We start from the raw sequence: 14057 nt of genomic DNA on the forward strand, positions 1-14057 counted from the left end.
AAATGTTAGGGGGTTATGGTCAGTATAAACCACCATCTCCCTATATCCATTTTGTACATAGATGTCAAAGTGCTGGAGAGCTAGCAACATTCCCAGTGTCTCCTTTTCAATGGTGGAATATCTCTTTTAGTGTCAGTTTAACTTTCTGGGGAAGTATCTTACTGGTCTCTCAATGCCTGCCTCGTCATCTTGGAGCAGGACGGCACCCACTCCTAGGTCACTAGCATTCATTAACCGCCACTTTAAAGGGTTTATTAAAGTTGGGAGCTGCCAGAACTGGTTCATTCGTCAATATGGCCTTTAACCTCTCGAAAGCCATTTGGCAGTTCTCTGATCACACCACCTTGGCCCTTTTCTGCAGTAAGTCAGTCGGTGGGGCAGCTGTCGTGCTGAAATTTGGAACAGACTTGCGGTAAAATCCGCACATCTGCAGAAAATGCATGATTTCCCTTTTTGATGTAGAGACGAGAAAATCCACCAGTGCTTGTACTTTTGCTGCCCTGGGAAGCACTCCCCCCTGGCCTACAATATGCCCAAGGTAGGTCACTTGGGCTTTAGCAAACTCGTTTTTTGTGAGGTTTACTACTGGGTTAACTGACTGTAACTGTCCCCCCAGCTCTCACTGAATACCAGCAAGTCGTATAGATATACTACACAGTTCGGTAGGCCAGCCACTACCTGTTTCATCAGCCTTTGGAAGTTGGTGGGGCATTCTTTAAACCAAAGGGCATCACTTGGCACTGGAATAGGCTATCTGGGGTGACAAACGCTGATATCTCCTTGGGTCGGGGTGTTAAGGGAACCTGCCAATATCCTTTAAGTATGTCTATTTTTGTTATGTAGGTGGCATTCCCTACCCTATTGATACAGTCTTCCAGGCGGGGGATGGGATGGGAGTCAGCTCTGGTCACTGCATTAACCTTCCTGTAATCAATGCAGAGCTGGGTAGTGCCATCAGGCCTGGGTACTAGCACAACTGGGGAACTCCAGTTGCTCTGGTTGGGTTCAATCAGGTTGTTTTCTAGCATGTACTGTATTTCCTTCTGAACCTGAGTCAGTTCCTGGGGACCCAAGCGGTGGGGGTTCTGTTTAATGGGAGGGGTCTCTCCCACCTCCACATCATGTAGGGTTAAGGTTGTGCACCCTGGTGTGTCATTGCAGACTTCTTCATAGGCGGTGAGCAGCCTTGCCAGGACTTCTCTTTGTTCTGCCTCTAAATAGGGGAGCGTGGTGTCTAGGTTATTTAACACTTCGGTGTTGGCTAACTGGGCAGGAGGGGGTTCAATTTGGGGGTCCCCCAGGCCTTCCTCTAGCTTGTTGCAGTTGTCCTATTCATCCCCTTTCTCCCTGACTGTCTGACAGACCTGTGCTTGTCTGTCCCCTTCCCGGCTGTGATACTGTTTTAACATGTTAATGTGGCACAGCCTTTGTTTTTCTTTTTGCCACTCGGTATGGGCCACTGAACCGGGCTTTCAGGGGGTTACCCTTATTCAGGAGCAATATTAATACGTGGTCTACAGGCCGAAATATTCTAGCTTTGGCATGTTGGTCTGCTTGTCTTTTCATTATTGCCTGGATGGTCTTTAGGTGCTCCTGAGCCACTACGCAGGCTCTCGTGAGCTGCTCCCGGAACATGGAAATGTAGTCCAACATGGGAGACTCATCCCCATGCCCCAAGAACAACTTCTCCTTGATTAGTTTAAGGGGACCTCTCGCCTCATGTCCATAAACCAATTCAAAGGGACTAAAGCCGGTGGACTCATTGGGTGAGTCTCTAGTGGCAAACAGGAGGAATCCCAGCCCTTTGTCCCAGTCGTGGGGGTACTCATAGCAGTATGCCCTGATCATTGTCTTTAGGGTCTGGTAGTACTGTTCTAAAGCCCCTTGTCACTGTGGGTGGTAGGCTGAGGATTTTAGCTGAGTTATACCCAGATTGCCCATGACTTTTTGAAAGATCCCATGAAATTAGTGCCCTGATCTATCTGGATCTCGACCGGCCGCCCATTATCAAGTAAAGAATTGGGTTAGCCGTTCCATCACTGCCATTGCAGAGTTATTTCTTAGGGGAATGGCCTTTGGAAATCGGGTAGCAACATCCATGATTTTATTTTCAGTAGGTATCCCACACAGTCCACCAGCACTCTGCTGAAGGGTTCCCCAAAAGCCGGTATGGGAATTAGGAGTGCAGGTTTTATTGCCGGTTGGGGCTTCCCCACAACCTGGCACATGTGGCAAGTTTTACAGAACTCCACCACATCTTGTTAGAGTTTTGGCCAGTCAAAGTGCTGTCTTATGCGGGCTTGGGTTTTTTGTACCCCGACATGTCCTGCCATGGGAAGCTCGTGAGCCAGTCTTAATATTTCTTTATGGTACCTCGGGGGAACCACTATCTGGTGAACCACTGTCCACTCTTCCTCTGCAGGTCTGTGAGGAGGTCTCCATTTCCTCATCAGAACCCCATTCTTTACATAGTAGCACTCTGGGACTCCCTCTACTTAACTTTAGTTTTGTGCAGTCTGTGCTAACTTCTTTAATACTGGGTCGGCTTGTTGAGCCTCAATCAGGGAAGACCTGTCTTACCCATCCTTTGAGTCTTCTAACTCCCCAAAGAAGGTTTCAGACAGCCAGACAGCAGCATCATCTGTCTGCAGCGCCAGTTCAGTCTCCACTGAGGGAGCTGGTTTGGCCATGGACAGAGTTACCACACAGTTAGGGAAGATGCTGGGGTCCTTCTTCTCCAATTGTTCAGTCTCCCTGACTTCTTTTGGTCTCTCTAAAACTACTGGGGAAGCTACCACCTTCACCCCTGCCAGATCGTTACCCAGGAGCAGGACGACCTCATCCACAGGCAAGCTAGGGACAATCCCCACTATTACCGGTCCTGAAACTAGGTCACACTCCAGGTGCGCTCGATATAAAGGTATGGGTATATACTGTCCTCCAATACCATTCACTAACACCTTGGCATTCACTGCACTCTCTGGGGGAAAGGTCAGCCCTTTTCCCAGCAGAAGGGGCTGGGTGGTCCCTGTATTCCTGACAATGATTATGGGCTTGCTTGCCCTACTCAAGGTGTATGACGTGACACTCCCTTGGGATACAAAATCCTGATAACCTTCAGGGATTTTAGTACATTTTCCCACATTCACAGCAGTAGGTTTACTGGACTTCTGCAGTTAAAGCCATAGCCTGCTCTGCTCTGCCTTCCATCAGGGCACCGTCTCCTGCATTTGTCTGGTGTGTCCTGATTAATCCTACAGGTTTTCCCTGTAATTTCCAGCAGTCAGTTTGGAGGTGATCTGCTTTGTTACGGTGGAAACATACAGGTCTTCGGGTCTCACTCTTGCTCTCAGTGCCATCTTTTTTCGCTGGAGGAGGTCCCCCTGTGTGTCCAGCTTTCCTCTGTCAGCCAGGGTTGTTCAGACTCCTATCACCCTCCCACCTTGTATCCTTTTCGGGTTTGTTGGGGTGACTAGGAAAGGGTTTTCCTTGGGGTGAGGACTTATATATGAGAGCAAATTAATTTGCCGGCACTGCAGCCTGCCTGGCTCTTGGAACTTTTTGTTCTTCCACATGGGTTTTAATAGAAATGGGAAGTGAGTTTTTAAATTCTTTGGGAAGAATCACCTCTCTGAGGTTTTCATATGTGGGCTGTACTTTAAGGGCCCTTAGCCACTGGTCAAAAGCCAGCTGCTTACTTCTTTCATATTCGAGGTATGTTTGATCAGGCTGCTTCCAGTACGAGCTCACATGCCCCGAGGATAGCATTTGTAGTCATTTCATAATCTGATGAACTTTCATCTGGCAACAGTGAATAAACCATATGGGCTTTTCCTGTTAGCTTGCTTTGTAAGCTCTCGGCCAGCCATTTCAACTGTCTTGCAAGCTTTTCAAAAGTGACAAAAAATGCGTCCACATCTCCCTCATTGACCTTCGGCATCAACTGGGAGAACTTCACGAGCTCAGCACACAGCCCTAAGCTAAGGATAGCTTCCACACTGGCCATGCTTTCACTGGGGTTACAATATCACCCCCTCGTTAATTCAAGCCGCTGTCACTCCCTTTCCTCTTTCTCCTTTTGGAAAGTTATCTCTTTTTCCTTCTCTTCCCTCTGGAATTCCAACTTCAGTCTCCTGTTTTAATTGTATTTTAGCCAACATTACACTGTCTGAGTTTGACCCTGTTTCTGAATCCAGGTTCAAGTAAAAAAATGGTTGGCCATAGGTCAACGGATTTCAGATTTCTTAGCTTTAGTACGGAATGTAATCCCAAACTGCCCAGCTACATTCCTCAACTCTTCCATAGATAGGGCCTTTAGCTTATCCCAAGTTACTTCACCCTGGCTTGGGAAGCTCCTGGGCTCCGTTGCAGACAGGTTACTATTCTAGCAGCAAACAAACCCACAAGAAAACCTGTATTGAAGTTTTTTTTTTGATAGGGATCACTTTTGGTTTCCCACTTCCAAATTTCTTTTTTGGCTTTGGGTTATATTCACAGACTATAGCCCCCATATTTCTGTTACGGCCAGGTGATGAGGGGATTCAGGCTCCCCTTTTGCCCCCTCTCTGGTTTGACTGCAACAAGGTTTATCCTTTTTTAACACAGTGGTTGAACATACTACCTCTGTGAGCGTTTGCTCCTGTTCCTCCAATGTAATTGCAAAAGAACCAATCAGACAGGTTTTCTTAAGTTTAAACAAGAAAGAGGTACGTTTATTACTCTTAACACTTAACCCGGTTAAAATTACTAAAAATATGTGGCACATTCACGCACACAGTCACACAAAAATAGATTACAGAGGGAATACAGATTTGGTGGTTCGATTAAAGTCCGGAAGAAATGGAATTTAAATATGGTAACTTCGTCCCATAGTCCTCAGTTGCAATTGTAGTTTGTTCCTGAAGTCCTCCCTGGGCCACGTGCACGGTTATGGGCTTGCTTTTCCCAGGGCTGCTGAAGGCTGAAGAGGTATTTGATTCTTGTCCCCTGGTTGCTGGCTGTGGCAGTCTGTAGGCTTGAGGGGCTTTCCCAGTTGCAGCCAGGTCTTGATCTTTACTGGGGCGGGGGGGGGGGGGGGGGGGGGCAGAGAGAGAGAGAGAGACCTGCTTCGTTGATGGCTTTTCAGTTACTCTGTCTGCTTTCTGTGTGACAAAGTTTACAGTCTCTCCAGAGCTGCGCAGGCAGTCACATGACACTATCAAGCCCCTTTGTTGTTTTAATGAGGTTTTTCTGGAATCGTCCCCAAGCTGTCCAGTCACACTTTCAAAGTCAATGTGTGTAGATGGCCCTGATGACTGTGTTGCTAAGGCCATTCCAGGTAATTTAATCACCGAAAGCACTCAATTGTTCTGTCTAGGTTTAATCAGACTTGTTGTCTACAGTCTGATATTTTGGTCTTTAAAATGTAAATGGCAGTGGCTATCTTGGCTGCCAGTTTACTTTAAAAAAAGTTACTTGTAAGAATTTCCAGTAAAAGTCGAATGCAAGGTTCCAACCAATGAAATTAATATTTCCCATTTGGCATATAGGGTTTTCATGACAATGTATAAGTTGGTGGATGAGGGTGCCAATCACGCGGGCTGCTTTGTTCTGAATGGTGTCGAGCTTCTTGAATGTTGTTGGAGGTCCACTCATCCAGGCTCGTCAGCAAAGTTAAACCCCTTGGACTAAAAGGGAAAGTGTTAGGCAGTGGATACTGCAAAGGCTATGGGCCTTGACAACGTTCCAGCAATAGTACTGAAGATTTGTGCTCCAGAACTAGCCGTGCTGCTAGCCAAGCTGTTCTAGTACATCTACAACACTGGCATCTACCTGGCAATGTGGAAAATTGCCCAGGTATGTCCTGTGCACAAAAAGCAGGACAAATCCAGCCTGACCAATTACCGCCCCATCAATCTACTCTCAATCATCAGTAAAGTGATGGAAGATGTCGTCGACAGTGCTATCAAGCGGCACTTGCTTAGCAACAGCCTGCTCAGTGACGCTCAGTTTGGGTTCCGCCAGGGCCACTTCGCTCCAGACCTCATTACAGTCTTGGTTCAAACATGGAGAAGAGAGCTGAACTCAAGAGGTGAGGTGAGAGTGACTGCCCTTGACATTAAGGCAGCGTTTGACCGAGTATGGCATCGAGGAGCCCTAGCAAAACTGGAGTCAATGGGAATCAGGGGGAAAACTTTCCGCTGGTTTGTGTTATACCTATCGCAAAGGAAGATGGTTGTGGTTGTCGGAGGTCAATCATCTCAGCTCCGGGACATCACTGCAGGAGTTCCTCAGGGTAGTATCCTTGGCCCAACCATCTTCAGCTGCTTCATCAATGACCTTCCTTCAATCATAAGGTCAGAAGTGGGGATGTTCGATGATGACTGCCCAATGTTTAGCACCATTCGCGACTCCTCAGATACTGAAGTAGTCCATGTAGAAATGCAGCAAGACCTGGACAATATCCAGGCTTGGGCTGATAAGTGGCAGTAACATTCGCGCCACGTAAGTGCCAGACAATGACCATCTCCAACAAGACAGAATCTAACCATCTCCCCTTGATATTCAATGACATTACGATTGCTGAATCCCCCACTATCAACATCCTGGGAGGTTACCATTGACCAGAAACTGAACTGGAGTAGCCATATAAATACTGTGGCCGCAAGAGCAGGTCAGAGGCTAGGAATCCCGCGGCAAGCAACTCACCTCCCGACTCCCCAGAGCCTGTCCACCATCCACAAGGCACAAGTGAGGAGTGTGATGGAATACTCTACACTTGCCTGGATGGGTGCAGCTCCAACAACATTCAAGAAGCTCGGCCTGATTGGCACCCCATCCACAAACATTCACTCACTCCACCATTGAAGCACAGTGGCAGCAGTGTGTACCATCTACAAGATACACTGCAGCAATGCACCAAGGCTCCTTAGACAGCACCTTTCAAACCCGTGACTTCTACATCTCGAAGGACAAGGGCAGCAGATGCATGGGAACAGCACCACCTGCAAGTTCCCCTCCAAGCCACACAGCATCCTGACTTGGAACTATATCGCTGTTCCTTCACTGTCGCTGGGTCAAAATCCAGAAACTCCCTTCCTAACAGCACTGTTGGTGTACCTAACCCACATGGACTGCAGCGGTTCAAGACGGCAGCTCACCACCACCTTCTCAAGGGCAATTAGGATGGGCAATAAATGCTGGCCTCGTCGGTGACGATCACATCCCAGGAACAAATAAAAAAATCGAACTCGGCCAATTACCACCCGATCAGTCTACTCTCGATCATCAGAAAAGTGATGGAAGGGGTTGTCCACAGTGCTATCAAATGGCACTTGCACAGCAATAACCTGCTCACTGGTGCTCAGTTTGGGTTCTGCCAGGGCCACTCAGCTCCTGACCTCCATCCCCATCCACCACCACCCTCCTCCGCCTGGCTGAACTTGTTCTCACTGAGTAACTTCTCCTTCAACTCCACTCACTTCCTTCAAGTAAAAGGTGTTGCTATGGGTACCCGCATGGGTCCTAGTTATGCCTGTCTTTTTGTGGGATATGTCGAACATTCCTTGTTCCAGTCCTACTCAGGCACCCTCCCGCAACTCTTTTTCCGGTACATTGATGACTATTGGTGCTGTTTCCTGCTCCTGCCCCGAACCGGAAAACTTTATCAACTTTGCTTCTAATTTCCACCCTTCTCTCACCTTTACATGGTCCATCTCCGACACTTCCCTTCCCTTCCTCGACTTCTCTATCTGCATCTCTGGGGATAGGCTGTCTACTAATATCCGTTGTAAGCCCACCGACTCCCACAGCTACCTCGACTACACTTCATCGCACCCTGCCTCCTGTAAGGACTCTATTCCATTCTCCCAGTTTCTCCATCTCCAATGCATCTGCTCTGATGATGCTACCTTCCATGACAGCGCTTCTGATATGTCTACCTTTTTCCTCAACCAACGATTCCCCCCTACTGTGGTTGACAGGGCCCTCAACCGTGTCTGGCCCATTTTCTGCACCTCTACCCTCAGCCCTTCCCCTCCCTCCCAGAACTGCGACAGGGTTCCCCTTGTCCTCACTTTCCACCCCATCAGCCTCCATATCAAAAGGATCATCCTCCGCCATTTCCGCCACCTCCAGCGTGATGCCACTACCAAATGCATCTTCCCCTCCCTTCCCCTGTCAGCATTCCAAAGGGATCGTGTGACACCCTGGTTCACTCCTCCATTACCCCCACCACCTCGTCTCCTTCCCATGGCACCTTCCCCTGCAATCGCAGGTGGTGTAATACCTGCCCATTTACCTCTTCTCTCCTCACTATCCCAGGCCCCAAACTCTCCTTTCAGGTGAAGCAGCGATTTACTTGTACTTCTTTCAATGTAGTATACTGTATTCGTTGCTCACAATATGGTCTCCTCTACAGTGGGGAGACCAAACGCAGACTGGGTAACCGCTTTGCGGAACACCTCTACTCGGTCCGCAAGCAGGACCCCGAGCTTCCGGTTGCTTGCCATTTCAACATTCCCCCCTGCTGTCATGCTCACATCTCTGTCCTGGGTTTGCTGCAGTGTTCCAGTGAACATCAACGCAAGCTCAAGGAACAGCATCTCATTTATCGATTAAGCACACTACAGCCTGCCGGACTGAACATTGAGTTCAATAATTTCAGAGCGTGACGGGCCCCCCCATTTGACTTTTTAGTTATTTTTTCTTTTTCCTTTTTTTTTTTTTGTTTTTATTTTATTTCATCTTAGTTTGTTCAGTTTGCTTACCGACTTTTTTTTCATGTTTGTACTTGCGGCTGTTCAATTTTTCAGTCCGTTAACACCCTATCTGTACTAATGCTTTGTCTTTCAACACACCATTAACATATTGTTTGCCTTTGCTCCATGACCTTCTGGTCAGCTATTCTGTGACCTTGTCCTATCTACACCTTCTCCTTTGTTATCTCTTGCCCCACCCCTGCTTTACTTGCTTATAACCTTTTACATTTCTAATATTTGCCAGTTCTGAAGAAGGGTCACTGACCTGAAACATTAACTCTGCTTCTCTCTCCACAGAAGCTGCCAGACCTGCTGAGTATTTCCAGCATTTCTTGTTTTTATTTCTGAGTTCCAGCATCTGCAGTATTTTGCTTTTATTTCAGATAAATAGTAGATGGTCCAACAAAAGGAAATCAAGGTGCAGTAGGTTACTGCAGCATTACAGAACACAGCATTGTGAGTTAATAGAATTGGAGGAGTTAGAACTGCACCACTTCTCTCAACTCCTTGATTGCTTCTGTGTTGTCAGTCCACTTGTCCAACATTCAGTCTTGCCTAAGTCTCAACTTTCTCCAGCTCTAAATTGAGAAGGCCAAAGACATTGGGGACAAAATGGGATAGCACCCCCCCCCCCCCCCCAAATGGGTGCAGGGATTGCAATGAATGATTAACCCATGCCCATTCCTTCAAATGCAGGCAGCATGTAACCTTCTTGCTGTCTACTCATTTACATGATAGCATGCATCTGAGTCCTCAATCCACTATTGAGTGGCTGCATGTGTCAGCAGAGGGTCCCAGTTCGTGTGAGGCTTGCACTACTTAAGGCCAGCCTGCACCTCTTAAAGGAGTGGTGAATTCTGGATAGAGCAGATGTTGGGAGTGGCTAGGGAAGACATTCTGAGCAGGAAGAGTGAAGAATGGTGCAACAGGAGAAAGAGCATGCTGCAAGGTTCTCAGATGCAGCACTGGAGGCCTTGGTGCAGGAGGTGCAGAGGAGGAGAGATATCCTCCATCCAGAGGGGCCAGGAGTCCCTCCAGAGAAACTCTGAGAAGTCAAAGGGAGCTGATGGAGGCCACAGTCAATGCAAACAGTGTAGTCTCGAGGACCAGGATGAAGTGCCGCTAGAAGTTGAATGACTTCACAGGAGTGGTCAAGGTCAATAAATTCATCTTCAAATGCCATATCCTTACAACTGAACCATAGCCTCACACACTACTCAATTCACCAATTCCCCTTCAGTCACCTACCAACAATCACGACTCACACCTCACATTCAAAGATTCAACTCACCTCACACACTTAGCACTGCTGCAAACCTCACATTCACTGCTTGCACACACCGCCAACTATTCAACCCTGACAGGCATATCACCCAAACACATTGCACCGCACTCACTGGCATATGCCCCTCTCTCTTGCAGGTCAAGGTGGCGCATAACCAGAGGCAGCAACACCTAACCAGTGGGGGATAGACATGGATACAGGTCCTTACCCCCATGGAGGAGACAGTGTTCTCCATTATTGGGACAGCTGTGACCGAGGGCATGGCCAGCAGCGAGACTGAAACAACTGAAGATAGTTGTATGCTCACACCTAATCCTCCTTCTCACATCCCCCTTCCCCTCATCAACAATCTCTTCTGATTTACAAGCTGCAGATGATGCTGGCATGCAACTTTTGCTCTCCCTCCCTCCCTCCCTTCACCGCAATCCTACCCTTGTGCCTTTCTCCTTTCAAATACCCAAGAATTGTAACCTGACTAGGCCACAATGCAAGGGAAAGAGGTGGAAGAGCAATGAGACCCTGATGTTGCGGGTACTTTAGAAGGTAGCTTAGAGACTGAGTCTGTAAGTGGTGAGACATTGGGCACAAGGGGCCTTCAGCTAGAGTAGGGGACAAGGGTAGCGCAGTTCACTGGAGGGCTTGGTTAAACACAAGTTCTTTTGCAGAGGACGCAGATGAGAATTTCAATGAGGCTGCCTACACAAAATAGCTGATGGGTATGCACACGGAAATACTTGGTGCATTGGCAGGCCTCCAGAAAGCCTGCAGTCATTGTCCAGGAGCACTGAGGTGTTCGACACCAACCCGGCACAGGGCTATATGCAGAGTTTGAAGTCCATCCTTTCCAGCATGGAAGTGGTGGCCAACTCCATTTAAAAAAAAAAAAAAAATCTCATGGATCAAACCATGATGCAGCTTCTGATGGCTAATTCTATCGTCCATTGCAGCACAAACCAAAGCAACCTAATATCTGGATACTGCAGTGGAAGCTCAGACTTCTGTCGTATAAGCTCAGCTTGCTGCCCTGCAAGCTTAGACTGCTGCCATGAAAGCAGTTGATCGGAGTGTTCAAAGGGGCTTGCAGGGTCTCACAGCAGTGCAGAAATCTGTCCTCCAAAACATTGCTAGAATTGTTGAGGCGTCACATCGTGGGAGTGGTACTGGCATTGTGGAGCATGGACCTGCTGTCCTCCCTCAGGATCTCAGAATCATAGAATTGTTATAGCACGGAAGGAGGCCGGTTGGCCCATTGTGTCTGTGACCAGCACTCTGCCAGTGCCTTTGCTGTTGTCGGTCGGCCAGCCAGCCCAGACTGCTGCTGCCCATGTTGAGATGATGCAGTCCAAAGCCAGACTTTCTAGAGCCACAGCTGCTCAAGGTCATCCTCTAAGACCATCTGCAGTCTCCCCCACTGAAAGTCAACAGCCTTCCACCAATTAGTTGGGGTAGCACGGTGTAGGAGCACTAAGATAGAGGAACTGTCATAAACCATTTAGCACTTTAAGCTTGATCCACCATTCAATGAGATCATGGCGGATATGCAGCCTAACTCCATACATCTGCTTTTGCCCCATATTCACCAGAAAGTCAATGAAGGGAATGTAGTGGATGTTGTTTATATGGATTTTAAGAAAGCATTTGATAAGGTACCACATAAAAGGCTGGTTAACAAAACATGGAATAGGAGGGTCAGTATCCAATTGGATAAAAAAATTGGTTTAAAGACAGAAAACAGCAAGTCATAGTAAATGGTTGCTTTTCAGACTGGAGGATGATAGACAGTGGTGTTCCCCAATGGTCAGTGTTGGGGCCACTGCTTTTTTTGCTATATATAAATGACTTGGATCTGGGAATACAGAGTAGTATCTCAAAATTTGCTGACGACACCAAACTTGGAGGTACGGCAAACAGTGAAGATGATATGAACTGCCTGCAACAGATCATAGATAGGCTATCAGATTGGGAAGATAGATGGCAGATGGAATTTAACACTGACAAGTGTGAGGTGATGCATTTTGACAGAGGGAATATATATGTAATGATATAGTTCTAAAGAGTGTGCAGGAACAGAGGGACCCTGGGGTGCATGTGTATCGATCTTTGAACGTGGCAGGACATATTGAGAGAATGGTAGCAAAGCATATGGGATCTTGGGCTTCATAAATAGAGGCAGGATGTAACCTTTATAAAGCTGAGGTTAGGCCCCAACTGGAATATTTGCTGCCAGACATGGGTGCAGTACCATGCAGGTACACACAGCAACACCTTTTGTTTGAAGGAAGTGGGTGGAGTTGATGGAGAACTTGTTCAATGTAAAAACAAGTTCAGCCAGGAGGAGGAGGGTGGTGGTGGATGGGGACTGGTTGGGCCTCTGTCCAAGGAAGACGCGAAAGCCCTCAGACCGTCCTGATGGGGGATAGAAAGTTTAAGGCACAGAAAGAGGCCACTTGGCCCATCATATCTGTGCCGATAGAGTGGGGAATGGGACTGATTGGATTATGCTACACAGAGCCAGTATGGTCTCGATGGGCCAAATGGCCTTCTGTGCTGGAATGACTCGATGAAAGAAGATTAAATATTTCACATTACTTTGTTTCACTAAAAAATATTTGTGCTTTTATTTTCTGTTTCAGGTTGGTTTTCACAGGCCCTCTAAGCCATTACTTCTACCAATATCTGGATAAACTGATTCCATCCAATGTTCCCTATTCCCAGATAAAGAGAATTCTGCTGGACCGTCTGATGTTTGCTCCAGCATTCCTCGCTCTTTTTTTTGTAGTTATCAATCTACTTGAGGTGGGTCCCAATGATTATCATAAAGCCAAAACAGATAGCTTTGGATAACTTGGGTGACAGAGAGAAAGCAAATATGGGGTTAAGAGACCTAAGAAAGAGATTGTGTGTTTGTGAAATCGGTGATAGATGGTATGGAGTTGTGAAATTTTAGATAGTATAGTTGTGGGCTCTGAAAGAGAATGCCATGCTGTTGTAGTAAGAAAGAATGATTGCAAAGTTTTCAGGGCCTTTGAGAGAATGAGCACAGGGTTGAACTCAAAAAAAGAAAATGTAAAATGACACTAATAATGCTAAATCTGTAACATTAGAATAATCAATAATGCAGACATACCAACTCACTCAGAGCCCCAACAACTCAGCTTTGTTCCTGTAGCCACACCTCTCCTAGAAGCTGCAGAAACTATTTTTAAAATTTATATTTCCAGCTTTCACAACAATAATGTATACAAGACAACATTTCAAGACTTTTAACCACCTAAAAGCACTTTAACACAATAACATATTTGTTGTCCGAGACAGAAGAAACTTTGATTTGACAATTCAATGGAAGCCTAGTCTCAGTGATTCTGTTAAGAACAAAAGTCCTGTTTAGACATTTCAATTTTTGATCCATCAATCCTTGAAGAAACAGAGAAGAGTCGCTTGTGGATCTTAATTATTTAATCTGTTTCCCTGTTACAATGCTCCTTAAGATACATTTTAATGTCATGTTTCCCCCCAAAACTTACTCATCTAAAAAAGTAAACATTTAGTGAATCACTCCATTCATAACTTGCTTGAGGAAAGTTGTGCACCTCCTACCCATGTAGATTTTATTTCTTTTTGTCAGATTGTTATGGAATAATTGTTGCAAATCTTACATGTTATTATGATCAAAGGTTCATAGATTATGATCCTAGATTTATCACCTTAATATATAAAATTATTGTGGAGTGGTGATAAACAAAACAAACAGCATATTGAATCAGTAGAGCATGTGTGTGAGGGATCCAAGTCTTTCAGACCTTATGACTTGGGCTGTAAACTAAAGATCAGTTTTATTAAAAGTATAAATTAAACAGTAGCAGGAAGTTAGTCCAATAGATTTCACTTGATTGAAGAATGTTTAATTTAAACTTCCTCTTTGGATGTGAAAGTATAGGATCCTTCGCCAACTTTTTAATAATACCAAACCTGGAACCTTGTCCATAGCAGCACACATTGATCCCACAGAATCTCCAGGTGTACATGTCTATTTG

At 46.3% G+C, this 14057-nt stretch overlaps 1 protein-coding gene across 1 annotated transcript in view; it reads left to right on the plus strand.

Moving 5' to 3' along the window:
- Positions 1 to 14057, plus strand: part of pxmp2 (peroxisomal membrane protein 2) — a 68359-nt gene that overhangs the window by 33172 nt on the left and 21130 nt on the right. Inside the window, exon 3 of the mRNA XM_068054839.1 lies at positions 12657 to 12819. Within this exon, the coding sequence (XP_067910940.1) occupies positions 12657 to 12819 (163 nt within the window). The remainder of the gene's footprint in view (positions 1 to 12656; positions 12820 to 14057) is intronic.

Source organism: Heterodontus francisci, chromosome 23, assembly GCF_036365525.1.
Source record: "Heterodontus francisci isolate sHetFra1 chromosome 23, sHetFra1.hap1, whole genome shotgun sequence".
Classification (NCBI taxonomy): Eukaryota; Metazoa; Chordata; class Chondrichthyes; order Heterodontiformes; family Heterodontidae; genus Heterodontus; species Heterodontus francisci.